The following is a 25,774-nucleotide window of genomic DNA, read 5'->3' on the forward strand; positions in this document are numbered from 1 at the left end:
TAGGTGTATGGCCACTTAGAAACTGATAACCTGAATCAGACAAAATTACCTTTTTAATTAGAATGCACATCAGCAGCTAAGGCTTCGTCCCTACCTGTACCTCTCAGTCCAGAAGCTATAAATGGATGACTAGACAAAATTTTTCATAATCTATGAATGCTTTTACCTCTTCAGCTGTTCTGTCATACACTTCAGTATGGAAGGATTCTATTTCCAGACTGCAAGTCCACCAAGAGAACACTTGGTGAAGTATCAATTCAAAATCTTCCAGCAGAGTTTTGCTGGAAGTCAATCACAGCTGTGAGTGTTTGCCACGAGGTGGTACTAACCTTGCCACAAGCCAAGCAAACAGCAGTGACATGCCAGCTAACACAAGAAGTACAATTTACAGGACAAACCCCACAATGGCATTTCAGACAACTGATGAACTACAACTCCTGCTTGTTCCAAGAAATCCTTGGCAAGTGGCTCTTGCTTGTTTGTTTTGGTTAAGTTTCATTTATGCCAACAACACAAGCTATCCAAAGTTAGCAGCTTAACACCAACATCATCAGTGATGATAATCACACTAGGTTTTTTCTTGTTTGTTTGTTTTTTTTGGAAAACTTGAGAGAATATTATTAGCTTCTTCTTTGATGACTTAAAGAGTAGATAGAAAACAGTGTAAGATTTCTCAATTTAGAAGATACTGGTCAGAAAAAAGTATAAAAATCTAATTTTTATCCTCACTGTTTGGACATTGTGTAGGTTATCCTCAAAATTATAAATCTAAATCCTTAAAGCATTCCTAAGTGTGATTACACAGGCTTATCTTCACTCTTCTCTCAGTTTACTGCTCTTCTAAGCAAAACTTTGCTATTGCACAGCAGGCATGTGAAATCCTACTCATTAAGTTCTGGATGTGCAAGAGGGGCAGAAGGTATACAGAATTTGGTGGCTTAAAAGATAAATGCCTTCTAAAAGAAGTTTTTAGTCTGCCATATAGAACATGTGTTTTGTGATGGTATGGGTGGGAGTATTTACAGTACCTGTGCACTCAATGTCTCCAGAGGACTTTCCACTCTTGGAAAAGCCATTAGTGGCATTCCTCGTGGATCTTCAGGCTTCGGTTTAGAAGGAGCTCCATGAGTGCCTTTAAAGTTATGGACAACACATATCCCCTGTGTAATGTGGAAAATGCAGATAAACATAATGAGGTCAGCATATGCTGTCCAGAGGAGTAACTCACAGCAATCCCCACTGCATGCTCAACTGCAAGCTTTTGCACAGAACTTCACCTTGGGTTTTTGGGTAAAGGCATTGTCTGTCTCAGCCTTGGGGAGCAGTGCACTGTTACAGCTGGCACTCTGGGCTATCTTGGTAAAAGGGTTCATTCTCTTGACTGAATCAATCTCAGCTTTCTTATGTTTTATACAGCAAACTCCCATGATATCTGCTTTATCATTGCAGAATCTTGGATTAGACTGTTGCTAAACTGTCTCAGACAAATAATCCCTTGAGATTCTGACTGCTAGTTCCAAACAGTGAAAACAGCTCATTCAGTTACTAGGTCTGCCTCACATCTGGATGACACCAAGTACATTTAACACCACCCCTGCATACTTCCAGCACAACTCCTTCAACATCCATCCTACAAGGCCTTCCCCTGTGCATGGTGATATCAATAAGGCCACACCGTGCACATATCTGCTTAGAGTTTAGGAACAGACTGGACAGAAGGCATGAAGGAGCTCATACATCTGCTGTCAGAGCAAATCCTACAGCCAGTTCCTTGCTGTCTCTTCCTTTTTTCTGGTCTTTAGACCTGAGTAAGGAGCAGGCTGCAGCCTGGGTTGACGGTGACCATAGGGTATATCGATAAAGAAAATGTTTGTTGCTACACAGTGGATGGTTTTGAAGTATATTGTTTTTAATTGGAATTAGGAACATTTTTTATAACAGTGGGAATCACCTTGAGTACTTTGTGGGTAAATCCTCAGCAAGAGATCCTTCACCAAACAAAGCACACCACATAATCAACAGTGGAGTGAGTAATATTCGAAGTATAGAGGAAGACATGTTCCAAGACTCTGAGGGAAGGCTTTTGATGGCACATTCTAATACATTTTGTTACCCTAATGAATCAATCAAATTATAGAATCATCAGGGTTGGAAAAGACCACTGATAGCATAGAATCATAGAATCATAGAATCACCAAGGTTGGAAAAGACCTAAAAGATCATCCAGTCCAACCGTTCACCTATCACCAATAGCTCCCACTAAACCATGTTCCTCAACACAACATCCAAACGTTCCTTGAACACCCCCAGGGTTGGTGACTCCACCACCTCTCTGGGCAGTCCATTCCAGTGCCTGACCACCCTTTCAGAGAAGAAGCATCTTGTCCAACTGTTAATCAATCACCACCAATTTCACTAGTTACGTAGTTCTGTCTCCAAGAGAATCTGTCCTGACTTTCTATTGCACTTCTGTGGTCACAAACAACGTGAGGAATGAAGACTATTGCTAAGAACCCCAGATGATATGCTGTACCCTACAATTCTGCCCATAGAAGGCCACCAGCATTTGTAATATATGAGGGAACAAGTCCCAAGCATCCTACCTCGCTTCTGACAGTAACTGAAATCTACACCATTTTCAAAGCATTTTTACAGGAAGGTCATGTAAGAGCATGATCAGTAATTAAAATAATCTTGAAATACATATGAATACACAGATGTCATCATATTAGCCTCAGTAATTAATATCAATTTGATTTCATATTACAATTTTCTCTGATGACACATTCATCACTAAAGTTAGTTCCTAACAACAGGGGCTAAAGTTAGTTCCTAACAACTGGGTTAATTAGCTCCAAAAGGCCATAGGAGAGGAGCGATGTTATGTTTGTTTTAAATACACATTTTTAAACAGAATGGGGAGAAATTGATAGGCTTACCAGAAACAAGGCGACTGCACTTCCCAGGATGAAGCCTGCAATCACATCTGAACAATGGTTTCGATACTCAGAAACTCGATTCAGCCCAGTGAGGAATGCAGCACACAGGGTGCCCAGGCACAGCACAGGTTTGGCTAGCCTGCTGCTCTTTGTTTTAATTGTGCTTGTGATGTACATCTGAAAGAAAGGACAAGCCAAAAATGAAAAGGGGTTTGGCAAGAAACTTTTTCTTTTTTTTTTTTCCTTCCAGACATATCATAATTCAGCAGAGATATGACAAAATCCACAGTTCATGTATAAAAGCCTTGAGAAATGGAGGAAGAGGTTTATGGGAACTCAGGGAGTACTCTCAGGTAAATAAAACAGGTACTGGAAAGTGATTTTTCAGAATGTCAAATATCCAATCAACTGTATTTAAGTACTGGATTTCTGAGCTATTAAGTACAGGCTCAGTTTCACTGACTTCCTGACCTGCTTAAGTGCTTGCTCAAATGCCAGCAAACACACGTGCTGAATGTAAATGACTCAAAGTTGGCAAAGAATTTCTGCTTGTATGCCTGCAGAACTGTGATGTACACATGGTGGAGCACCTAGCATTCAAGCCACCTATAACTGCTCCAGCTTTCTAAGCAGTAGTCACATTAACAAACAGATTCTTAGCATGAAGAGAAACCACTACAGACATTTTCTGTGAGGTAAAATGAAATTCAGAATAGAAAGAAGGTTACTTTCAAAACAGAGTTGATTATGAAAACGTAATTCTACAGCACGAGGTTCACAATTTTGTTTGATGAATTCCATGTTTTCAGCAGTTAGCATTTTATTTTAAATGTATTTTGAAAAAAAAAAAAAGAAGATAAAAATGTGTGTACATCACAATTAGCAGCCAGTCATTAATTCCAGAGCCTCAAAGTGCTGAAGATAAGCAAACCAAGTCTGATGGAAAAACAGTACAATAAAATCCTTTTAATCAAGCATTGGTACCTACAAGAATTCCCAAGATTTGGTAAGGACAGGCTGAGAGCTGCAGCTGTTCAGCCTGGAGAAAAGAAGGCTCCAGGGAGACCTGGGAGAGGTCTGTCAGTATCTAAAGGGGGACTGTAGGGAAGAAAGGGTCACAGAATCCTTAGCTGAGTCAGATGTGACACAACAAAGGGAAATGGTTTGAAACTAAAGGAGGGGAGATTTAGATTGGATATAAGGAAGAAGTTTTTTTTTTACAGTAAGGGCAGTGAGGTGCTGGAACAGGCTGCCTAGGGAGCTGGTGGATGTCCCATCCTTGGAGACACTCAAGGCCAGGCTGGACCCAGCTCTGAGCACCTGATGGATCTGTAGGTGTTCCTGTTCATTGCAAGGGAGTTGGACTAGATGTAAGGGTCCCTTCTAACTCAAATGTTTCTATGATACCAAGTAAAGTAGTTGCATCAAACCACAGTCTTTCTTGGACACGCAAAAAAGGACACATCTCCTATATCTGAAACAAGATCAGAAAGATAAACTCAGAAAATTCATTGGGTTCTTCTTAATTGTTGGCTGGTAAATGAACCCAATCCAGTGAAAGTGCAAACTCTTGTTGCATTGGAATTATAAAGACTACAAACCACAGAATTACCTTTCAGTTTTCAGTAACAAAATATTCTGCTTTATTCACTTGTTTAAAAAATATAAAAAAATAAAGAAAGTGTAATGATCTATACTGTAAATATGCAATATTTACAATTTCAATATGTTATTAGTAATAACTATATTTATTAATCATATATTATTGTATTATGTTATATATTATAATTAATAATTACAATACAATATGCAAATATCCATACTGTAAACACTGCAAATTCGCTTATATTAGCCTTCTGGACAAAAGGCAGTGTACAAAAACTCTCATTATTTTAATTCCCTCAGCAACTAAAAGTGCTTTGCAGGTCACAGAATCTCTTCCTCTGGGCTGCCTTCACTTTTCAGGAGGGCATTGCTGAGAGCTTTGCTGTGAGAGTACTGAACCTCGAATGGCTGAATGCATTCTTTGTGATGTGGTGGGAGCCACCTCCAGTCCCCTGCCAAGAACACAACGGGTTGGTCAGGGCAAAGCTGCCCCAGGGTTCTTCTCTGCCAAAATTACTGCTGAAAGAGGTCTAAACAGGCTTGTCTTGGTGCTTCCAACTGCAGTGACAACCATCTCACAGCTTTCTTCACACTGTAATCTACTTGGTAACCATGGGTGTTTATTTTAGCGTATTTTAGTGCATGTTCATGAGCCAAGTACACAGAGGTCACTATGAGGCTAACTGAAACATGGGTTTCTGGGACCACGAAGGCCACCTCAAGGCCACCTTGTTCATTGTCTTCCATGTATTCCTTTCTTCTGCTCTACCGTACATAGTATTTCAATTTAGCTTTCTCCCTATCCCACTTTTTTTTTCCTTTCTCACTGTCTGGTCCATCAAATTCCCCTGTTGCTGGCTTCCACTCTCTGGCTGCTGTTAAACATATCAGCCCTAAAAACAATACAATACATTAGATGTAGGGATCGTATGCAGTGATAACCTCCTAGTACATAGTGGGTCAGAGCAACTAACCAGTGGGGTATATTTGCTTCTACCTAGGCAAAATTACAGAATCACACAGATATAGGATTGAGGGTTTGGGAGGTACCTCTAGAGATCATCAAGTCCAACTCCTCTTCCAAAGCAGGCTCCCTAGACCAGGTTGCACAGGTAAACCCAGTTGTACCAGGTTACTGTCAGCTGCCAAGCAACTGCAGTACTAGACTTTTAACATCTGAAATTGCTAGATCTCTGCACGAGGAAATGATGTCTTCTGGTGAACAGACCATACAGAGGTGAATTCAGTTTGTGAATTGGAACATTATGGAATGTAATAGAACTGGGATGGGACTAAGTTACACTGAAGGCTTCTGATTGCTTTGTTTTTCCAGTCCGTCATGGGAATGCACACGCCTTGAAATGACAGCTACCAACTGAGCACTAGGTGGCAATCTTCCCCCAGTTTTGCTGATAGCTTGAGCTGCACCTGAGCAGCACTGATTCTCACGTTGAGGCTTTTCTTCGGAAACAATAGAGAAAAAATATCAAGTGAAGGGCCACTGTGTGGATAATCACTGCCCATCCTTTCACTCTGTGCATTTCCTCCCGCAGAGGCCAATTCAAATGAGCAATTCAAAGACTGCTTTCTAATTCTCCACCAAAGCACCGCTGCAATTTACAACATCCAAAGGAAAATAATTACCTCCTTAAAGCAAGAATGCAGCACTGCTGTGACAGCTGCAATCACTAGCAAGAGAGAGCAATTCACGCATGCCTATTTTCTTAAGGGTATGAGATGGAATGATGTTTAGCTTACTCATCATAGAATCATAGATTTGTTTGGGTTGGACATGGACCTTTAAGATTACCTAGTTCCAATTCCCCCATTACTGGCAGGGACACCTCCCACTACACCTGATTGCTCAAAGACATTTCCCTTCATCCTGTTATTACCTGCCCTTATAAAAAGTCCCTCCTCAGCTTTCCTGTAGACCTCCTTCCAGTGCTGGAAGGCTGCTACAAGGTATCCCTGGAGCCTTCTCCAGGCTTAAGAGTCCCAGCTCTCTCAATCTGTCCACGCAGGGGAGATGCTCCATCCCTCTGATCGTCTTCATGGCTTTCCTCTGGACCTGCTCCACCAGTTCCATGTCCTTCTTGTGTTGGTGGCTCAAAAACTGGATGCAGTACACCAGCTGGGGTCTTAAGAAAGAAGAGCAGAGGGATAGAATCACCTCCCTTGACCTGCTGGCCCTGCATCTCTTGATGCAATCCAGGATACAGCTGCAAGCTGGGCAGCAAGTGCTTGTTGCCAGCTCATGTTGAGTCTTTCATCAGCTGACACTCCCAAATCCTTTTCCTCAGGGCTGCTCTCAAGCCATTCTCCTTCCAAACTGTATTTGTGCTTGGGATTGCCCCATCCAAGGTGCAGGACCTTGCACTTGGTCTTGATGAACTTCATGAGGTTGGCATGGGTCCACATCTCAAGCCTGTCCAGGTCCCTCTGGATGGTATTCCTTCTCTCTAGTGTGTCAACTGCACCACTCAGCTTGGTGTCCCTGTGATCTTGCCGAGGATACACTCCATTCCACTGTCCATGTTGCCTACAAAGATGTTAAATAACTCTGGTCCCAGCACCGATCCCTGAGGAATGCCACTCAAACCTGGTCTCTACTTGAGCCATTGACTGCGACTCTCTTAAGTGTGACCATGCAGCCAATTCCTTATCCAGCAAGTAGTACAGCATCAAATCCCTTTTTCACTAGGATGTCATGCTCACTCACTCACTCATACAGATGTTCTCTTTACTACAGATGGGATGTCATTGAAAGCACTTGAAGATTCACACATCTTGGCAGGAAAACATAAACTTGTAGTAAAAAGAGCATTTTTAGCAATGAGGACAATTAACTGTGTAAACAGATTGCCAAGGGAAGTGATAGAATCTCTATCACAAGGAAGGTTTTAAACAAGAAAGGTTGTTTTTCCTGAATCCATGCTCTAGTTCACCCACAGATCACCTTCTGAGCTTGGAAATTATTGGATGAGATTCTCCATTTTGGCTAAAACTCATGATCATTGAGGCTTTATTATTGCTTTAGTCACTAATGCAAAGAAGTTATTTGAAGACTCTTACAATATGTTTGCCCCTTCAGGTATTCAAAGCCTTGTGTGAGAGCCTAAAATCTCAGTGAAAGTTGCTTACATTTGATTTCCATTCTGCAGGATGTCTTGTAAAATTTCCTGGACTACTATTTATGAAGTAGATTTATATACAAAATTCTAAGTGTGAAAACCAATTGTTTGATGTGTGAGTGTGGGGTGAGGAGTGAATATAAAAAGATGTGAGAAAAGGAGAATAATTGATATACATATGTTCTATCTATATAAATAATCTGTTCAGCTTCCTTAGTGCATTTGTCAGCACTCTCAAGCAGTGTATTTAGCAATGAGCAATGTGTGACAGTGGTGTTCATTCTGCATGTAACTCCCCTCTCATATATTTTCAGATAGACGAAAGCATAGACAGCCAAGGAAGCTTATTCATTTGCAAGTTTAAAATAGTCAGACATGTATATGTACCTATATTTATACACGTATGTAAATGTATGCTCACATATATTTATCCCTGCTGAGGAAGGCAGAGTGGAAGAAGTCTGTTCAGTCCTGTTGCAGAAGTGAGGGAGATTTATTTTTCCTGGAAGGATAACAATTTCAGCCCAGTTCTGGAAAATCTGGTGTCCTGCAAGTTTAATAGATAATCTTTCCCTTTACAATGGAGATTTCTACACAAAGAGCCACTGACAACAATCTGTGTTACATATGTGATGCAGCTTCCTGGATGTTCAGTGCTGCTTCCTTAAGTGCCAGAGCCTTGAATTTCAACAATTAATCTGGCAGGTGTAAATGGAGGAAATGGACAGAGGAATCACAATGACCTAGGCTACTGAAGGGATTTGCTGTAAGTATTTAAAATGTTTCATACACTGAAAGTTTACTGTCTAAGTATATTGTATCACCCTAGTCTAGACAAGAAGCAACTCAGGAGTAAACAATACTTATTAGGTTGTGATAACCACCATGAGGTGGTGTCTTCTAGGCAGATGGAGATGACAGAAGGAATTATTTGTGGATACTACTATGCCAGTGCCTAGCTTAAGTATGCTATGCCAGTGCCTAGCTAAAAATACTACCAAACTATTGACAAGAGTGCTTAGTTGTAGCTTTTATCCATAGAGACCCTCCTGGGATTGTTTTCATTGCTTTCACTCCAAAAAAAGGAAACGGGAGTTCTGAAACAATTCTGAAACATTCTACAATAAAAGGTCATTTAAATGCAGTGAAATAACTTCAATTTTATGTGTTCAGGTTGACGATCACCACCTGCTGGGTGCCCTTGTCGTTGATTCTCCCATGACCTTTCTTGGAGTGCCTAACTGGGATACCTAGATTTAACATGCCAGTTTATCTTTTTTTTTTCTTTTTTGTCAGACGTTCACAAATTAAGGAATACCCATAACATATAATCTCCTCTTGAATAATGTACTTAGAAGCACATGTTTCTAATTGTACAGCAGATTGAACTATGTGTAGAGATAGCCCTGCCTGGGAGGGCTTCTTGGGAGACTGATAAAACTGCATTAAATATAATTCCACTTTTGATGTAAGCATGGAAGACAGCATTGCTTTTGTATTTATTTTTTCTTTCTTTTTTTTCTTCCTTCCCCTGCTTTGGGCATACAAATTTCATCTCTGCCTGAAGGAATTAAAAGAGTCATTTTTGGGTTCTCAGCTTATTTGGCGGGTGATGAGAAAAAAAGCCTATTTGATTAAATATAAAACCCAGATTATAGAAAAGAACAACACAAAGACAAAACAAATATAATGGGAGCACTGTTAATGGCAAAGAAATGAACAGAACACTAGAGACATCTCTAAAGGATTCCTGAGAATCAGTGATGCGACAGCACCTTTAGTGCTGGAGGATGTTCTCAGGAAGAGATCTGGACTAAAATTGTACCATGGTATGGGCTAAAACTGTACTGCAGGCTGAAAACTTGTGGCTCAGAAAGAGTTATGCCTTAGATTTCAAGCATCAGATGCAGGCATCTCTTATTTACACACCTGTCCCGCAAGAGCTGAAGGCATTCATCCCTCTGCATACCATTAGCTTCCCAGTAGAGCCAAGAAGAAAGCACCCCAGGTGCTTCACAGACTAGGGCTGAGAAACACTGAACTACTGGAGACTTAAACTCAGGAAAGAAAAGTACTGCTCTCCTTCAGCTGTAGAAATCAGCTGTTTGCAGAAGATGTGCCTTCCTAGGAACTAAAGTCCCTGGAAGGCCTACCCAACCTGGTCTCTCTGCTACTCATTTGAGTCTGGTTACTGGGGGAGACAGTCACTGGTTTAGTTAATGCCTGTTTTAGTGTTGATGAGACTTGAGCAGGAAAAAGAAGAGGTTAAATGCTTACTCGAAGGCCTCTGAGCAAATCAGCAGCCAAAATAAGATTAGAACCTCATGCCTCTCCATTACATGGTGTTGCAGAAGCAATGAGAACTTGATTTGCTTCCATTAGTACTAGTAAAACAGAGAGAGAGAAGATGATTTTCCCCTGTGGATAAAGAGGAAACCTATTCCTGAACCAAACCTCTTCTTCAAAAACACACTGCATGACTCCATCTGGACGTACAGACAGAAACCTCTCATACGAGTCAGCAGTCATCCCTGGTACTCACCGTGGCATATAAAGCTGAGTAGATGCTTAAAGCAGCATGTTTGGATGGGAAGGATCTTCTTGCCTTCTCAATCACCTCTACATCACCAGTGCAAATGTTGCCATTGTTGATGAACTGGTGGTGGGTCCGACAGTCATTTCCAGTGTAGTTGGGTTTACACACAGTCAGGAAGTATGGAGCCAAGTTCCCAGTCACAACCTGGCCAGCATTTACAAATATGTCAGTGGCAAAAAGTCCAAATGCAAACACTCCTGTGAGGAAAGGTTAAAAATAGTTATTATTCAAATAAGTTTAAGACAGCCATGGTTCCTGAAGGAAGAAATATAACGAGAAGAAAAGGTGCAATTGCTGCTGTATTTACCTGGAAAAAGCCCATACTGACTCCAGCAGAGTCCTGTATCAAATGTATGACATAAAAGAGTGATTGCTTAAACTATGGAAGATGCTTAACTCAGAATCTCCAGAGGAATGGGAAGAAGGCTGAACATGGTAAGTAGGAGCATAAGTACTTCTGTAATTCAAGCTCTGAACTAAATTGTGAGTTGTAGGTTTCACTGAAAACTATGCATCTATGCTGCAAAGTTTCACAGCCTGAATGTCAAGCACAAATGTTTAAGAATGTCCATGAATTTTTACCAGATTTGGCCGAGATTGGTGGTGTCTTTGAACTAAAAAATAGAAGCCAAGAATAGGTGCAGTGTTGCACAAAGACACAGTACTGCTGTTTCCTTAAAATATCATTTGTCTTTTGAGGTGTGATTCTACTGCATTCTGATGTTGTAAAATAAAGATTCCAATTCAGGAATATTTTCCAGGTTTTTATGATAAATTCTTAACGTTTTGGTGCAGAAGAAATTTCCATGCAGACCCAGCTCAGTTTATGTCAGCAGGAAAACATACCCTCATATGCTACAGCAGAAAGACTGCACTTGAACTGAGAAGCATTTGCAGGTTTGTGGAACATCCCCTGCTTGAAATTACAGTTGTCACATCCTCCATTAACTCCCTGTGTGTGTTCTCAGCATCTACTACAGCTGCAGTGAACGTCTATTGGGATCTTTGCTTGCAAGAGCTCACTACATACCAAGGGAATAGAGCAGCAGGTTTCCAGTAATGCCAAACCCAAACATTCTGAAAGACTCAATCAGCTCACTTTTCCCCCCACCCATTGCTAAAGTAGATAATCACATAAAAACAAACAAACAAAATAACTTATTTATTTTTGGTCTAGGAATGCTGAAGGTCATACATTTTTGCCTCTTCCCTCCTGTAGCTTTGTAAACAAGTCATATGAACACGAGATTGTATTTAAGAACAACAAAGAGCTGGTGCTCCAGGGAAAATAACTTATCTTAGGAGAGCTGCAATGGTCTCAGCAACTGCATTGTTTATCTGTACTGACCTAAAAAAGGAAAAAAGTGCTGGTGCAGTCTGATAAACAAAAATAACAGGGTGGAGGAATGTAACACAACTGAAAATGCTTTATATCAGATTAACGAGAATCAAGGATAATTATGCTCATATTGTAATCTTGCCTGTAGGTAAGAAAAATCAGCAGGGTTGCAACTGACAGTTAGATCCTTTTAAACACAATGGGTCTACCTTCGTGGGGACATCAGGATGGACAGTAACACAAAATAAAGCCCATAGCTGAGAGCAGTGAATGATACAGGAGTCCAGCAGGACTCCCTGGAGCTGCTCGCTCACCAAGGTGCTGTGCTGACACAGCCATACTGCAGCACACGTCCCTTGCTGAGGTGTCAGTGCTCCTAGACTGCAGGACTGGCTTCAAGGGGAGTGTGCTGACTCTGCTCCTTTAATTCTTTTATCCCTCTGCTAATACTATAAACCCATGATTTTACAACCACTGACAGGAGTTCCTTGTCTACATCAGGCAGTGCATAAGCAAGTTCAAATGAAAAACCCTGCAGATAGCTCTTTGGACAGCAAAACATTGATTCATGCCAGAAAAATCTTGGTTTATGTACTATTCTTTGGCCAAATTAAAAAAAAAAAAACAACACAAGAATGGCACAGCTTGCTTTAAATGGTATCATTTTGAAGTGCTGTGCAAATCACAGGGAATGTAATGAGGATTATCACCCAGGTCTTCATAGTACTTTGAGGAAATGTAAAAGCCAGACAAATACTGCAGTCTGACCCCATCGCCTCCATGGCAAAGTCAGTACTAGTCAAAAACTGAGGTGTTTCAGGAAAAGCTCGTGGGCATCACACAATTATTTCAGACCCTGTGCAGTGCACAGGTACAAAGGCAGTGTTTTGCTCTGAAAAAAAATAAATTTCAATATCTGCATTTCCCTGATAACTGGTAGTGCTGAAAGTGCTGGCTCAGACTCAGCTGCTGAGGGCTGCAGTACACTGCAGATCAGCAGAACAAGCCACGGTTGAAGCCTCTGTCAAGCTTCCCATTGTGATGCATATTGATCCCTGTAATACCCCTCATGCAGTTCTGCCAAACTGTGCTTTATGAAAATCTTAGCCATGTGCAGCACTGAATCCAGCAAGCAGGAATATAACCCTTGCAGACTGATTACACATCACATGCTCCCTGGAGACTGCCACGGAGCTGTTTCTAATTGATTTAAAGTCTGTAACACCAGTGAGTTTTGGTAGCGATGAAGTCCCCTGATGGTTTTCGTACATCAACAATCCATCTGTTCAGCCAATTTGTTCAATGACCTACAGCAGCCAAGTTAACTGACCAGGGCATGAGCATGCAGTGATGTGGTTGCCAGATTTTTGGAGGCAGGCTGAAAGGCTTAATGGAAAGGGTAACCCGTCCTTTGCTCTTTACACTCATTCAGCTGAAGTTTGTGATGCAATGTCACCGAGAGAACAGGAGAACCTGTATCCTTTTGCATACTTTGATGGCCAGGTTTAATGGAGGTGATACCCTGCTAAGGAGAAGTGCTTTATCACACTGTGTTCACTCTGTCCTAGAAAATGTGAGAATGAATGTTAGCCCATGAGATGAGCTGGAAAGGAATATACAAAGCACAGGCACATTCAAGTAAAACCTGTAAAAACACAGTCTATACATTTCATTGTTCATACAATGGATGGATACTGGCTAAGTTAATTATAGGCACTCCTTCCCCTCATCCACACGTAGTTTGTTTGCAGAAGGAGACCTTAAGTAATGAAAGATCTGCTAATAAATGCTGAGGACAGACAACATAAACCTTAAATCCTTACAGCTCTACTGAAACTTCACCTGAAGGAAGCATCTAAATCTTAAGCAGCTTCATAAGCCTGAATCCTTAGGTTTAATTTCTTCCTTTACATACCCCTGTAAATTGCTGCCCAACAATTCTCCAATTATAAAGCCATAACTGTAGGGCTCTCTCTGACATGCAGCTCCAACTCAACTCCCTGTGTGTCTGTTTGTCAGCATCATCACTTCCAGCTATGTCTATTGCTTTGGCTAGCAGAAACATATGTCCTGAAGAAGGATCTGGCTCTCCTTCCTCACTGTTACCTTAGCTGACTTGTTTCCTCTGTGCAACTCTTGCTCGAGCTCTCCTTCCACTCTTTATCTCCCTCTCTGACATCACTGACTGCAGCTGCTTGCTGACTCCATGGAAACTCTCACTATTACAGATATTTTAAATGCCACTGATTTGAAACAAAACATACACACACAACCAACCAACCAAAGGAGCTGTACACAAGCTGCTGAAAAGACATTGGGAAGAAAGATGTAAGGAGCTGGTGAGTGGAAATGGGAATACGTAGGCAGAATCCCTTAATAGAGAAAAAAAAACAACAAAACAAAACACAAAACCATTAGGTCAGGTGACAAATGGTATAATGCACTGAATAGCTCAGGGGACATTAGAAGCTATGCTCTTGGGTAGCACTGTCACATCTCCTACAATGTGCACTTATTGAGGAACAGTTTCTTCTCCCAGCGTACTCTAATGTCTGAATTTGTCACACCCCTAATTTCCTGGGAAAAAAAAATAAAATAAAATAAAAAAATATATGTATATATACACATACCTATTTGCATTCCCACAGCCTCTTTCCCACTCCTATGATTCTTGAAGGGCATTAGAGTTTAAAAGGAGGGATTCCCTGAGAAACTTCTGGTTCTGCACAAATGTTGATCTTCAGCAGCTGATCCCAGGATCAGTTTCTATCTCCTGGGGAAGACCCTTCAAAGCTCCATGCATCTACTGCCTCCTGTGTCTACCTGCTTTGCTCATGAGTGTCCTTTCTAAACACTGTTTCTTCAAGACATAAGGACACGAAGAAGAAATTCAGTGCAAAAGTGCTCTGGAGCCTCAACACTTTCTCCATGGGTGCAGATGACATCTATGACATTCTATCTTCCTGGCTCATGGCTATCAATTTTCACCTGGGCAGCAGTCAGCTTAGAGCCTTGGAGCAGTCAATTTTGGGTTTTCCTCAAAGCAGAGACCCAATTCCCACTGTGGAGGTTCTTCATTGACAAGAAGTGAGACCCATGGTAGTTTAAGCCACACACCCAAATACAGGCTGAGCCCTCCTGTGAGGCATTCAATTAATGACAGTGTAAACTGTTTCACTGTGGAAGAAGACAGAAGGGTAAGGTCAGGCTGTGTCCCACAGCTGCACAGGGAATTGACATCAGAGCTCTGGGGGTTTATCTATCCCATTACAATAAACTCAGTGTGCGTGTAAATCTTGTAAACCTTTATTTGCCCAACTAAAGCCTTAATTTGCCAAAATAAAGCTTTAATTTCATTATTTAGCTGCCTACTGTGAGGTGGCCCCATGCTTTAAATTAAGCTGTCAGCAGAAGCTGATCTGTGCCATTTGTTAACTGCAAATTATGCAGCTCCAGAGCAAAAGCCACCGGTAACAAATTCACGAAGCAAGTTGCATTTCTAAATATCTAGAGAGAGACTACTTGCATGTTATCAGAGCTTTGCAGGACTACAACTTAATCACATGGATTAGAAGCCTAATATAGTGATATTGAAATGCAGCAAAATATACACTTCAGTCACCCCTGTCAGACTGAGTCAGTGAGGTCTGAATCACGGGCCTGGGGGTGCTATTGTAGATGCATGTGAACATACTGAATCCTTGACTAAGACTGTCCACTAAGGAACATTAAAATAATTTATACTTCTGTTTGTAATACAAATGATGAAATATAGCATGGAAGAAAATGAAGGGTGGGGCAAGATGTTAACCAGGGTACTGACTGGGAAATTGGGGAATAAAAGTACAGAATACTGTGTGATGGGGAGAAGAGGCTAAGGCCCGAGAAACCACCACTCCTCCTCCCTGATTTCTCAAAGTTCCAGGATAAAAACCATGCATTTTGGTACCTGCAGTTCTTAAAAAACTTGTGAGGGCTGAGGAGGGGATGGAGGGGAGGTGATGTGAGTAAAGGACGGCACTACTGTACTGATATTTTAGTACAGAAAGAAGCTACTCCAAAGGAATCGCACAGCCCTCGTATGACATGAAAATCTCCAAAATAAATGTCTGCAGAAGAAATATAAAAGATAAAGAGGAAGATGGATCAAATTGCAACATATATCCAAGTCTGACATTTCTAAGCTAAAATAGCTTTCTTTCACCGACAAAAGGAATTGATTTTCTAAATAAAAGAGCACAGCAGTTTTCACCTATCTCGAATGCAATAAAGGACTTGATAAATACTGAAAGGAGTTGAAAGGCATTTTTTACTACAAAAGACAAAACATGCAGAACTTAATTCTGGCACAGGGAGAAAGAAGAAGATTTTTGTCCATCTTTCTGTGGACAAAGGACCAAGGGGGAATTTAAGATAAAGCTCAACTGTCAAGGTCCCCATGAAACTCATGAGGAGAGAACTCTAGGATAGACAGCTACTGAGAGCCTGGGGAAACAAGAGAGAATAAGTAGGAAGCATAGCAGGCAAGTTGTGAACATAAATGAAAAGAATCACAAGGGACTGAGAACATTCCAGAGGAGCAGTGGGATTTTGGTTTTGCTTAATTCTTTGCACCACTATCAGAATACAGAAAAAAAAAAAGTGCCTTACTGTGCATATACAGAGTAAAAGCAAGAGGAGAATAAGCTCAAGTCCAGCAATTAAATACAACAGATACCAAAGTGATAATGTGGCAAGAGTGCCTACCTTTCGTATCACTAAAGATAGCCTGAAACTCTCTGCTTGTTACGTGTTTAAATTTAGTCCAGTATTCTTAAAAATCCATTTTTTTCCTTGCACCCCTAGCTATGAAGTCAGGATGAGACTAAAAATGTCTTCATCCTTCTAAAATTTGGGAACAGCAGCTCTCAAAAGCCCTCTGCAATGTGCCCTTCTGAAATCAGTGTTCATTTTCTTTAGACATGAGCACTCAGACACAGTGATTGGTATTTCTCATCCTGTTTAATAATAACAACTGCCACAACTTACAAGATAAAGCAGTATTGAACAGAGCTCAATTACTATTTTTGGAGGTACTCGATGAAGTCTCTTGCTCCCACATCTGGGCCAAAAATGATGATCAGATTTTAAATATTCAAATAAATCTGTATCAAGACTAAACTGGCAGCAAACTTCTTTGTAACAAGCCAGACCACTTGCTAAGATATCTGGGGAGAAAGCCTATTCTATATTTCTGCTACTTATGGCTCTCATATTTAGCAAGAAGAGACTCATGTAAGGAAATCCATGTAGGAGTAACTTGTTTGTCTCTCCATAGCCAAGCATCCAGGCAAACCTCTTTATAGACTGAGTAGCTGTGTGAAGCTAACCTCCCTGATGGTCCCGAATGGGCAGCATCTGGCCAGTCCTTCTCATTTTTCCAAATGCATGTGGAATTTCAATAAAGGAAGAGCAGTTATTTTTAGTTCCTTTCATAAATGATTTCACCCAATTTTCAGCAAGCTGCTTTTCTCACTTCCCAAAAGAGGCAGGGAAGTTTCTGACAGAAATGTACAATAAGTGTCATTTAAAATGAGACCAGCACTTGAAGCTATTTCTAATAAAGTTAACTTCCTTTTTTTTTTTTTTTTTTCTGGAAGACAAAGATGCAAAGCTAAGATTGATTTCTTTATCAGGTTCATATCCTGCTCCTCTCTAAGGGTCAAGTGTATCGTCATTGCCCACTCCTCCTCCACCAAAACAGTAGAGGAAATGCCTAGGAATAAAGCTAGCTTAAGGGAAAGCAGGGCAGAAAAGTGCAATTATAAGAAAACATACAGAGCAAGTGCTTAGCCTCCACAGTTTAACCTCTTTTAGTACTGACCCCGCAGGCGAGAATATTTGATTAGAACTCAGCAAAACATGCTGAATGTGCTGCAATAGCCAAACAGCTCTGAGTGGCCCAGTGGACTCCAGTACTCTATTTTTCTCTTAATGGCAGTTTACTATCCATCAATATACCCTAGAGGTTATCTGAAGTTCAAGGGTATTTCACTTTTAATGTCTTTTGTGTTAATGAGCAGCACAGAGGACAGGCTTGGGTGATGAACTGCAGGTGGTTTGTCTCCATACACCACGGTGTGCGAGAAGGTAAAGAAGTATTTCAGTTCCTAACCTCCATGCATAGAGCAGGAGGCACAAGAGAGGAGAGGGAGAAAGGAAACCATGGCTGTTCCTCTTCCTGGCCCTAAAGGACCTATGGAGTGGTCAGCTCAGTAAGGTCTCTGATATTTTTCCACCAATCTTGTGAAAAGAGTATAGTGGTTTTTAAGTACAACAGAAGTAAACTCCACATATTTTATCGACAGAATTTCTTTACTGTTTTCCTCAACAAATAACTCGACAAAATATAAAAAAAAACCAAACCATACAGAATAAAAATATGAATGCTATTTTTAAGCGGGCGTTGGCATTTTTTACGCTGTGCTCAGATGAACATCATGTGCCAGAGCTATAGAAGTTAAAATTAGAGCTAAAGAAAAAAAAAAAGCCAAAGAGATGGGCTACTGAGCACTGATTTGTAAGTAAAATGGGTATCATACACAGAATAGAAATTCCAATCATTATTCATATAAGGGTTTGATTGGCGCAACCTTTCTTCAAGGGTCCAGAAGAAGCATTAAGCTCATGAGAACAGGATATAAACCAGGCCCAGACAGCATGATACTGCACATTTCAAACATTACCTTGCAAATCCCAAGGGGACTATTCCTCTAAAGTGGAATTTACCTGCAAAGATTTCACAGCTTAATTAACTTTGTGCTGTAAAGTATTAGGATCTTTTGTTCTGTTTTGGTGCAAACAGAAACTGCATTTGCAGTGCTAAAGATGCTCACCTATAAAACGTATTATTCTTCGAAGCAGTGGGTTCAGGTAACAGCACTCTCCAGTCAAAATAGTTTTCTCTTGAATAATCAGGGTTTCTCTGGTTGACTTTATGAAATACATGGATATCTCACCAATAAAAATCTGTCAAGAAAGGGAAAGAAACAGAAGGTTAAAAGTGACATCAGCAAATACTGAAACACGAGTGGCTGGTTCCAGCCCACAGAAACTCCTGCACACTGTTGTGTTCTGGGACACTGTACTTCCACAATGAGGCTACACCACTCAGTTGAGATGTACCTGTCAAGACAAGAAAAGGGTCTGCTGTTCTTACATTCAGAGGCAAGACACTCAAAACTTCAGGCCTAATTTCTGAGATACAGGGGACAAAGCTTTACCATTTATTTTTACTATGATTAGCACAGAATTTGTCACATCTTGAGATTAGCATTTAAAATTTACAGACAGGGCAGGCTTTATAGATGGAAAGCTTCTATCCTTGCAGCAAAGTGGAAGGTGATTTTGCAGACTTACATCCCAACATTCCACCAGCAGAATATTCTTTGCAGCTTTTACACCTTCTTAGAGTTCTGAGTCTGCCATTCATTTTTTCTATGAAATATGATAGCTGTTTCCCATAGGGGTGGTCTCACTAACTCCTAAGTGCTCAGAGTTAATTTAACTGTGATGCAGAGAAGTTTATCTGCCCTAGCTGAAGCTGGACAGATTTTGATCACAGGCTTCAGAGGCACTGGAGGTCCACTCACAGCTGGCACTTCTGTCAACCTCACCTATCATGTTTTGTCAGCAGGCTTTAGAAAGGGAATCTGAAATTTAGAAAGACAGAGTTTGTAATGAGAGTCCTAAGGGAAAATAAAAAACAGCCTGAAGTGGAAGAAATGAGCTTTTAAAAAGAAAGCACCTAAATGAATTAATTAGAAGACAGTTATTATAAGACACACAAGAGGAATCCATAATGGTCAAAGAAAGTTATTGCTAAACTGCATGCACATGCATGCACACAGATGCAGAATTAGCACAAACCTCAAGGAACAAATTTTAACTCACTTGACTGGGATGGTGTTTCAAGGTTTCAAGGGCAAAAATTTATCCTTATTAAGCCAGATGAGCATCGTTATTGATTATTGACATTCAAGCCAAGTATGCTCAACCTCTTTACAATTCTAACTGCTGATGGTGAGAGATGTAGTTGTAAAATGTATGTCAATAATGGCATCTGGGGCGTAGGAGCCAATGCATGGGAGCCACACTGAAATATTGCCTTTATCTCATTTCACTGCATCTGCTCTTAACAGAATTGGCAAGCAGTTCAATAAGCTCAGCTTCCTAACTATGGGGCAGGGAATTAAGAAGCAGACCATCTGCACTAAAGCAGTTTGAAAGTGACACTGTTTCAAATCACTTACTATCTGAATTATGATAATACTGAGAAGTTTGAGTTAATGCTTTGCCTCTGTCTCTCTGCCTGGGGCAGTACATGTACATTGAGAGAGAATTCACACTGAGGAAATTCTAGTCTGTGAAGAGATAAAATAGCTGACTTAAAAAAAAAGACACAAAAAAACCAAACTTTTAAAATGAGAGTTAGGTATAAAACATGGTCATAGCCCTTCTTTAGCCGTACATCATTTTAAAGTTCCTTCTCATCAGACTGAGTGTTTTCCAGGCTCAGTTCCATCTTGGCTTCCAGGAACGTGGCTATCTTGCACTCTCCTAATGACCATCACGTAGAAAAATTAGTTCTTAGATTTAGAAGTAAATCTTGCCATGATATAAATCTGTTCAACTTCTCTCCACTGATTAAGCAGAGCTACCCCAGAATTCCTTTAGCACAGCAAAATATGATGTTTTAACTGGCCATTCCTTTCAATTTAATGTAGTCTCTGGGTACATACTAATAGCACTGTATTTGTGAAATGACTCGAGCTTATTCGATATAGCTGGACTATTCTCACAGTTCTGCCTCTGTCACTGCACTTAGTTGTCTGAATTTGAGGATTTTATTTCCTTGTGCATTTTATGCGAGCTCTAAAAAGTGATTCAGGGCCTTGCTGAACTCTGAAAACTCATGGTGAGCCTGTACACCTGTTCTGATAGCTACTTTACCCACGTGAAATTGAATGTGTGGCTCAGAAATGTGATTTTTTTTCTTCAGGCATTTCTGAGGATGAGTAACTTCACTGATTTTCATGGTTTGAAACCTGATGGGCAACTTGGCTGCATGTGGACTCTGTCCAGCTGGCCTCCCAAAATCAATCACTGACACTGTGAAGTACCTCAGCATCTGCCAGAGGAGAATCAGCAATGCACAAACAGGTAGAATTCAGCTCTAAATCTGAAATATAAATTTAGGCTCACATACATGGGTGGAGAAAAGAAAAACAGAAGAAAACAAACAAACAAAAAAATCAAAACCAAAACCCAAATTACTACTTTTGTTTAAATTTTGGAAAACAACTCAAGGTTTATTAATTGCTGTACCATGCCTGTTTAATTATCAGGTAGAAATGGCAAGGAAGCTGCACTGGAGGAAGGGGAATGAAAGCCCAGGTGATCTGCAGCAGGAGGTGAGGTGTGCAATAGGGAAACTAAGGTAGTGTCACAATATGCTTGTATTCTCAAATTCATGAACTACACTGAGCTTATGCTTGAAATTTTTTACTCATAGTTGCTGTTAGGTAAAACTACTGCAGTGATGTCCCAAAGCGCCCTTAAAATCAGAAATATTTTCCATGAGCAGTCATTTTCCCTCTGCCGATTTCAACTTGTCTAATGAGGACACTTCATTCTATTTCCTCCACCCCATTACTGCCTCCCACCACTGGCACTGGCACACAACATTTGCTCCTCAACATTCAGCTCTCAAAAACCTGCTGCATGTTATTTCTTATTTCCTGGCTCCTGCTTATCAAACAGATGGATAAATGGTCTCTCTCATTTTCCTCATCAACAGCCTTTTGTCTGCGAAGGATCTGAACTTGCACAGCCACAGCCTGGAAAAGATAGTCCTCCAATCCGTGGACCAACACCTTTGGACAGAGACATACCACATCTTCCCCTTTAGAATTCTCAGTGCAATGAGAGCACTCATTTCTCCTTGCTCTCCTGCATAGTTTACTGCTTCTTAATTCGTTTAATTATCAATTTAAATATCAGAACAATCTTTTGCTTTCAAAGGGAAATGGGATTTTTATCTTTTTCATCTTTGATTCTTACATGACTTTCCGGAGCTCACAAATGCCAAATGATTCTTTGCACAACTGCACTCTAAAAATGGATGAAAGGTAAACATCAAAAGGAGCTGTTTCAGTAGGGATGAACTAAGATAAGCTGTCCAGGGATGAATCTGGGAAACAACCTGCAGGATATTCCAGAACAGCAGCATCCTGCAGCATCTCTCCTGCAGGAACTGTGCTGTGGGTGAGGAGATATATTCCATTTAGGAAGTTAATTACTTGATGCTGTAGTCAGGGCAGCCAAGGCTGGGTTAAGATTTAAGACTTTTGCTCTTTTCATCCTGAAGTACAGACAATATTTTACAATATTCTGATTTCTATGAGTTTTAAAAACCTTTCAACTCATTTGCTTTAACAGCATCCCTGTGGCACAATCAATCAATGTTAACACCATTTTGCCAAAGAAAACAACATCCAAGAACATACTATTACACAGAAAAAATCTCGAGCAGCAAACAAATACATATCTGGACCTCAAGACATCATCACTCTTATTTCTGGGCAAGTTTCCGTGAGCTGTGTGACATTTCCTGAATTCTCTACAAGACAGAACTAAATTAACCAAGTCTGCAGCATCCCAACAGCAACTAAGAGAAGGAATGTACAGGCTGGGAGAAAAACTGTGAGTGGAGCACTGAAAACCAGAGGACACAAGCAGCTGTGGGGTATGGGGACCCTGAACAGCCGGTTTTAAAACGACTGCACAAAATTCTCCTTGGGAAGGCAAGCCTGCCCAGTGAACAGTAACCTTCAGAGTGCTCCAGCAGTCATTCCATCAGCACTGGCCTGAATTGGGCCCACAGAATTCCTACTTTGAATTGTAGCTTATCTCAGGACTGCATCAGCACAGCTGCTGGTCACCTGGGACACTCTCCAGGTGCTGCAGAGAAGCTCGGGACTTACCTGGCATTAGTTAGACAGCAGAATGCCTGCACAAGCACCACAGAATGTAAAGCATAGAATCACACAAACTGAAGTGGGATGGAGACCCAGGGAGACTCTCAACTTTGTCATCACCATCTCAAGTGCTCTTTCATAGTGGGCAGTAAGTGATGCTGAATTTTGCATACATGGAAGAGGAAATGAAGCAATCCTTTCTTCTCTACAATGCAGAATGAGCTTAACCATTACTTGCTAAGAACAATACCTGAATCTACATACAATTACTATCTCATTCTGTTTCCCTGTCTTCTTTTTTTTTTCTTTCTCTTTTTTTTCAGTGAAAAATCAAAGAACAGTTTTTAAAAAGTTCTGCAAGAAGGGAAATTCATTTCTTTTATTCCTTCAGAGTCAAAACAGCTGAAATCCGTAATTTTGGGTCTAAACTGCCTACCAATAGAAGTGCCTGATCGTTCTGTTAGAAAGCAAATAATGTGGGAAATATGTCTAAAATAATCAGGTTCTGCCACTTTGTATGTATAATCAAGAGAATGAATTTCCCACAGCTTTGCAGTAGTCCTCAAGAGCCAGTAAATTAATGGGCTTGTTTCCAAGTCCTGCAGGACACTTGGCAGTACAGGCATCTGCAAGTGTTAGAGCAGAGAAAGAAGTTGTAGCTATTACTATCCAGAATTACAGAATCACAGAAATGTAGGGGTTGGAAGAGACATCTGGAGATTTCCCAGCCCAACCCCCACTGCTAAAGCAGGTTCCTTGCAGCAGGTTGCACAGGAAAGCATCCAGGTGGGTTCTGAGTAACTCCACAGAAGGAGACCTCACAACTTCTATGGACAGCCTGTTCCAGTCATCTCCACAGTAAAGTTCTTCCTCAGATAGGACTTCCCATGTTCCAGCCTGTGCCTGTTTGCCCCTTGTCCTTTTGCTGCACACCACCAAAAAGAGCCCAGCCTCCTCCTCTTGCCCTTTAGATATTCAGAGCACTGATAAGACCCTCATCTCTCATCAAGGAGGTGCTCCAGAGCTCAGTCGTTTTTGTAGCCCTCTGCTAGACCCTCTGCTCTCTCTTGAGCTGGGTAGCCCAGAATGGTGCACTGAGCACAGTACTCCAGATGTGGAGTTCCCAACACCCTTAAGCTGAGCTCTCCCTCTGCAGCTAAACAGGATGGAGAGGCCAGCTGAGACAGAGAAGACTGTACGAGCACTGGGCCATATACCTCCCTGGAAAGGGTCAAACCTTGCTTATGAAGTCAGTCACAATGGATACTCCAGGCACTGATGCTGCCATAGGGATCCCTGTGCTGCTGCCTACTGCATTACTGCTAGCACAGCCTGGGGACTTATTCATGGAAAGGCTTGGAAGAGCTGCTGTAACTGGGCCCTGAGCAGCAGGAGCTGCTCCTGGCTTTTTTTCAGATGCAGGGAACTCAGCCAGCACACCACAGAAGTTCCCTGCGTTCCTTTCTAGAAAGGCTGTATTACACCAAAGCCAAAGAGGGAAGATGGTAATGAAAACAGAAAAAAAAACATCTAAAAAAATAACGTATTTGAGACAAGTGTCACAACAAGGAAGGCAAGTGTAAAGTTGACAGAGAAGCTGGAACAGTTTCCCTGTGCTTCAGATAATAAGATAAGATTAACATCATCGTTCATCTTCTAACAAATATTCAGACCTCAATTTTGTGCAATAACATCTCAGAAGAAAAACTCTTTTGCAGAACTTAATTGCACTGGCCCATTAACAGCTACAAGAAGCTGCCACCTCCTCTTGGAAATAGAAAGAAAGAAACAAAAGATTGCATGAAAACAGCAGCAGCACTTTCCATCCTACTTCAAGGAAATGAAAAACTGCACCCTTGAGGCTTTGTGCTGCTGTTCAGCATTCATTTCAAGGAGCTGCCTGTCCCTAAGCCTCTCTTCTCCTCTCAAGGCCAGACAAATCACAACGGATGGAGAAGTGCAAAAAGCAGCTCTGAATGCAGGAATGAGGGCTCTGTAGTGGCTGAGGAGCTGGCTGATTTGTAGTAACCCCATAACAGAAGAACTGGCCTTGAGGGACACAAATTAATGCCTGAGATACCCAGAATATTTTTAAGGAAATGGCTTGAAGATTTTATATTTATGCAAAACAACTTGCTCCAATTGAAACAGTATTTTTGTGAAATTCTCACACTGGCAAAAATCAAATTATTATTACTTCTGCTCCAAATTATAATTACACTCCACCTCTCCTTATTTTGGTACTCACAGCACACTGAAATACACTTTCTCTCTCTCAGGCTCCGCGTAACACAGTACTGCAGGACATAACTTTTAAATTCACCAGACTTGCTATCATGGAACTCAAGCTCTACTTCCAAGCTGCTTTTAATATTTATGTTCCCTATCACCAGGAGGACAGCTGAATAAAAAGTCTGAGCTATGCTTACTTCCAGAAAAGGGTTTGCATCCTAAGACCCCCGACTCGGAAAATAAACACATTCATTTACTTGCTTATTTCACCCTGCTTGAAGTGCTTACAAACACCAAAAGAGGAGCTGTCCATCTAAAGATCTGTGTCTACTATCTAAATGTGCAGATCTGTTGCTGTAGGCTGTGTTAAGCTCAAGACAATAGTGTTGTTTTTTTTTTTGTTGTTTTGTTTTGTTTTGGGTTTTTTTTTTTTTTGACAGTTTGGAACATTTTATCCTTTGAAAATGGATGAGGCAAAAACTGAACTGTGTTATTCTCACAAGGATATGGAGATGAACATCCTCCCCCTCCTCGCCACTCCCCTTTCCCTGTCTCCACATATTCTGTAGGAAGCTTTTTGCCAAGTACTTGCCATGACTGTCAAGGAGAAAACTGATTTAACCCCAGCTGCAGAAAGGTCTGGAAGGCATGTGCAGTGAGGAGAGGCTGAGAACACCTGGGCTGCCCAGTCTGGAGAAGGAAAGGTTGAGAAGTGGCCTCACAGCTCTTTGCAGCTCTCTGAGAAGGAGAAATGGAGAGGGAGGTGTTGGGCTTTGCTCCTGGGAATTGATGGCAGGACGTGTGGGAATGGGTCAAAACTTTGCCAGGGGAAGATGAACAGGACACTGGAAAACATTTCATTATTGTGAGGGTGGTCAAGCAGTGCAACAGACCTTCTAGATTTGGACAAT

At 41.1% G+C, this 25,774-nt stretch overlaps 1 protein-coding gene across 2 annotated transcripts in view; it reads right to left on the reverse strand.

Moving 5' to 3' along the window:
• Positions 1-25,774, reverse strand: part of PLPPR1 (phospholipid phosphatase related 1) — a 113,736-nt gene that overhangs the window by 2,358 nt on the left and 85,604 nt on the right. For both annotated transcript variants that reach the window (XM_065745221.1, XM_065745222.1), the window contains exons 4-7: positions 18,489-18,621; positions 10,221-10,471; positions 2,940-3,116; positions 1,029-1,160 (exon numbers count right to left, since the gene is read on the reverse strand). In XM_065745221.1, coding sequence (XP_065601293.1) covers positions 1,029-1,160; positions 2,940-3,116; positions 10,221-10,471; positions 18,489-18,621 — 693 coding nt within the window. The remainder of the gene's footprint in view (positions 1-1,028; positions 1,161-2,939; positions 3,117-10,220; positions 10,472-18,488; positions 18,622-25,774) is intronic.

The sequence above is a fragment of the Cyrtonyx montezumae genome, unplaced genomic scaffold, assembly GCF_038088225.1.
Source record: "Cyrtonyx montezumae isolate F1298 unplaced genomic scaffold, pur_monq_1.0 scaffold_34, whole genome shotgun sequence".
Classification (NCBI taxonomy): Eukaryota; Metazoa; Chordata; class Aves; order Galliformes; family Odontophoridae; genus Cyrtonyx; species Cyrtonyx montezumae.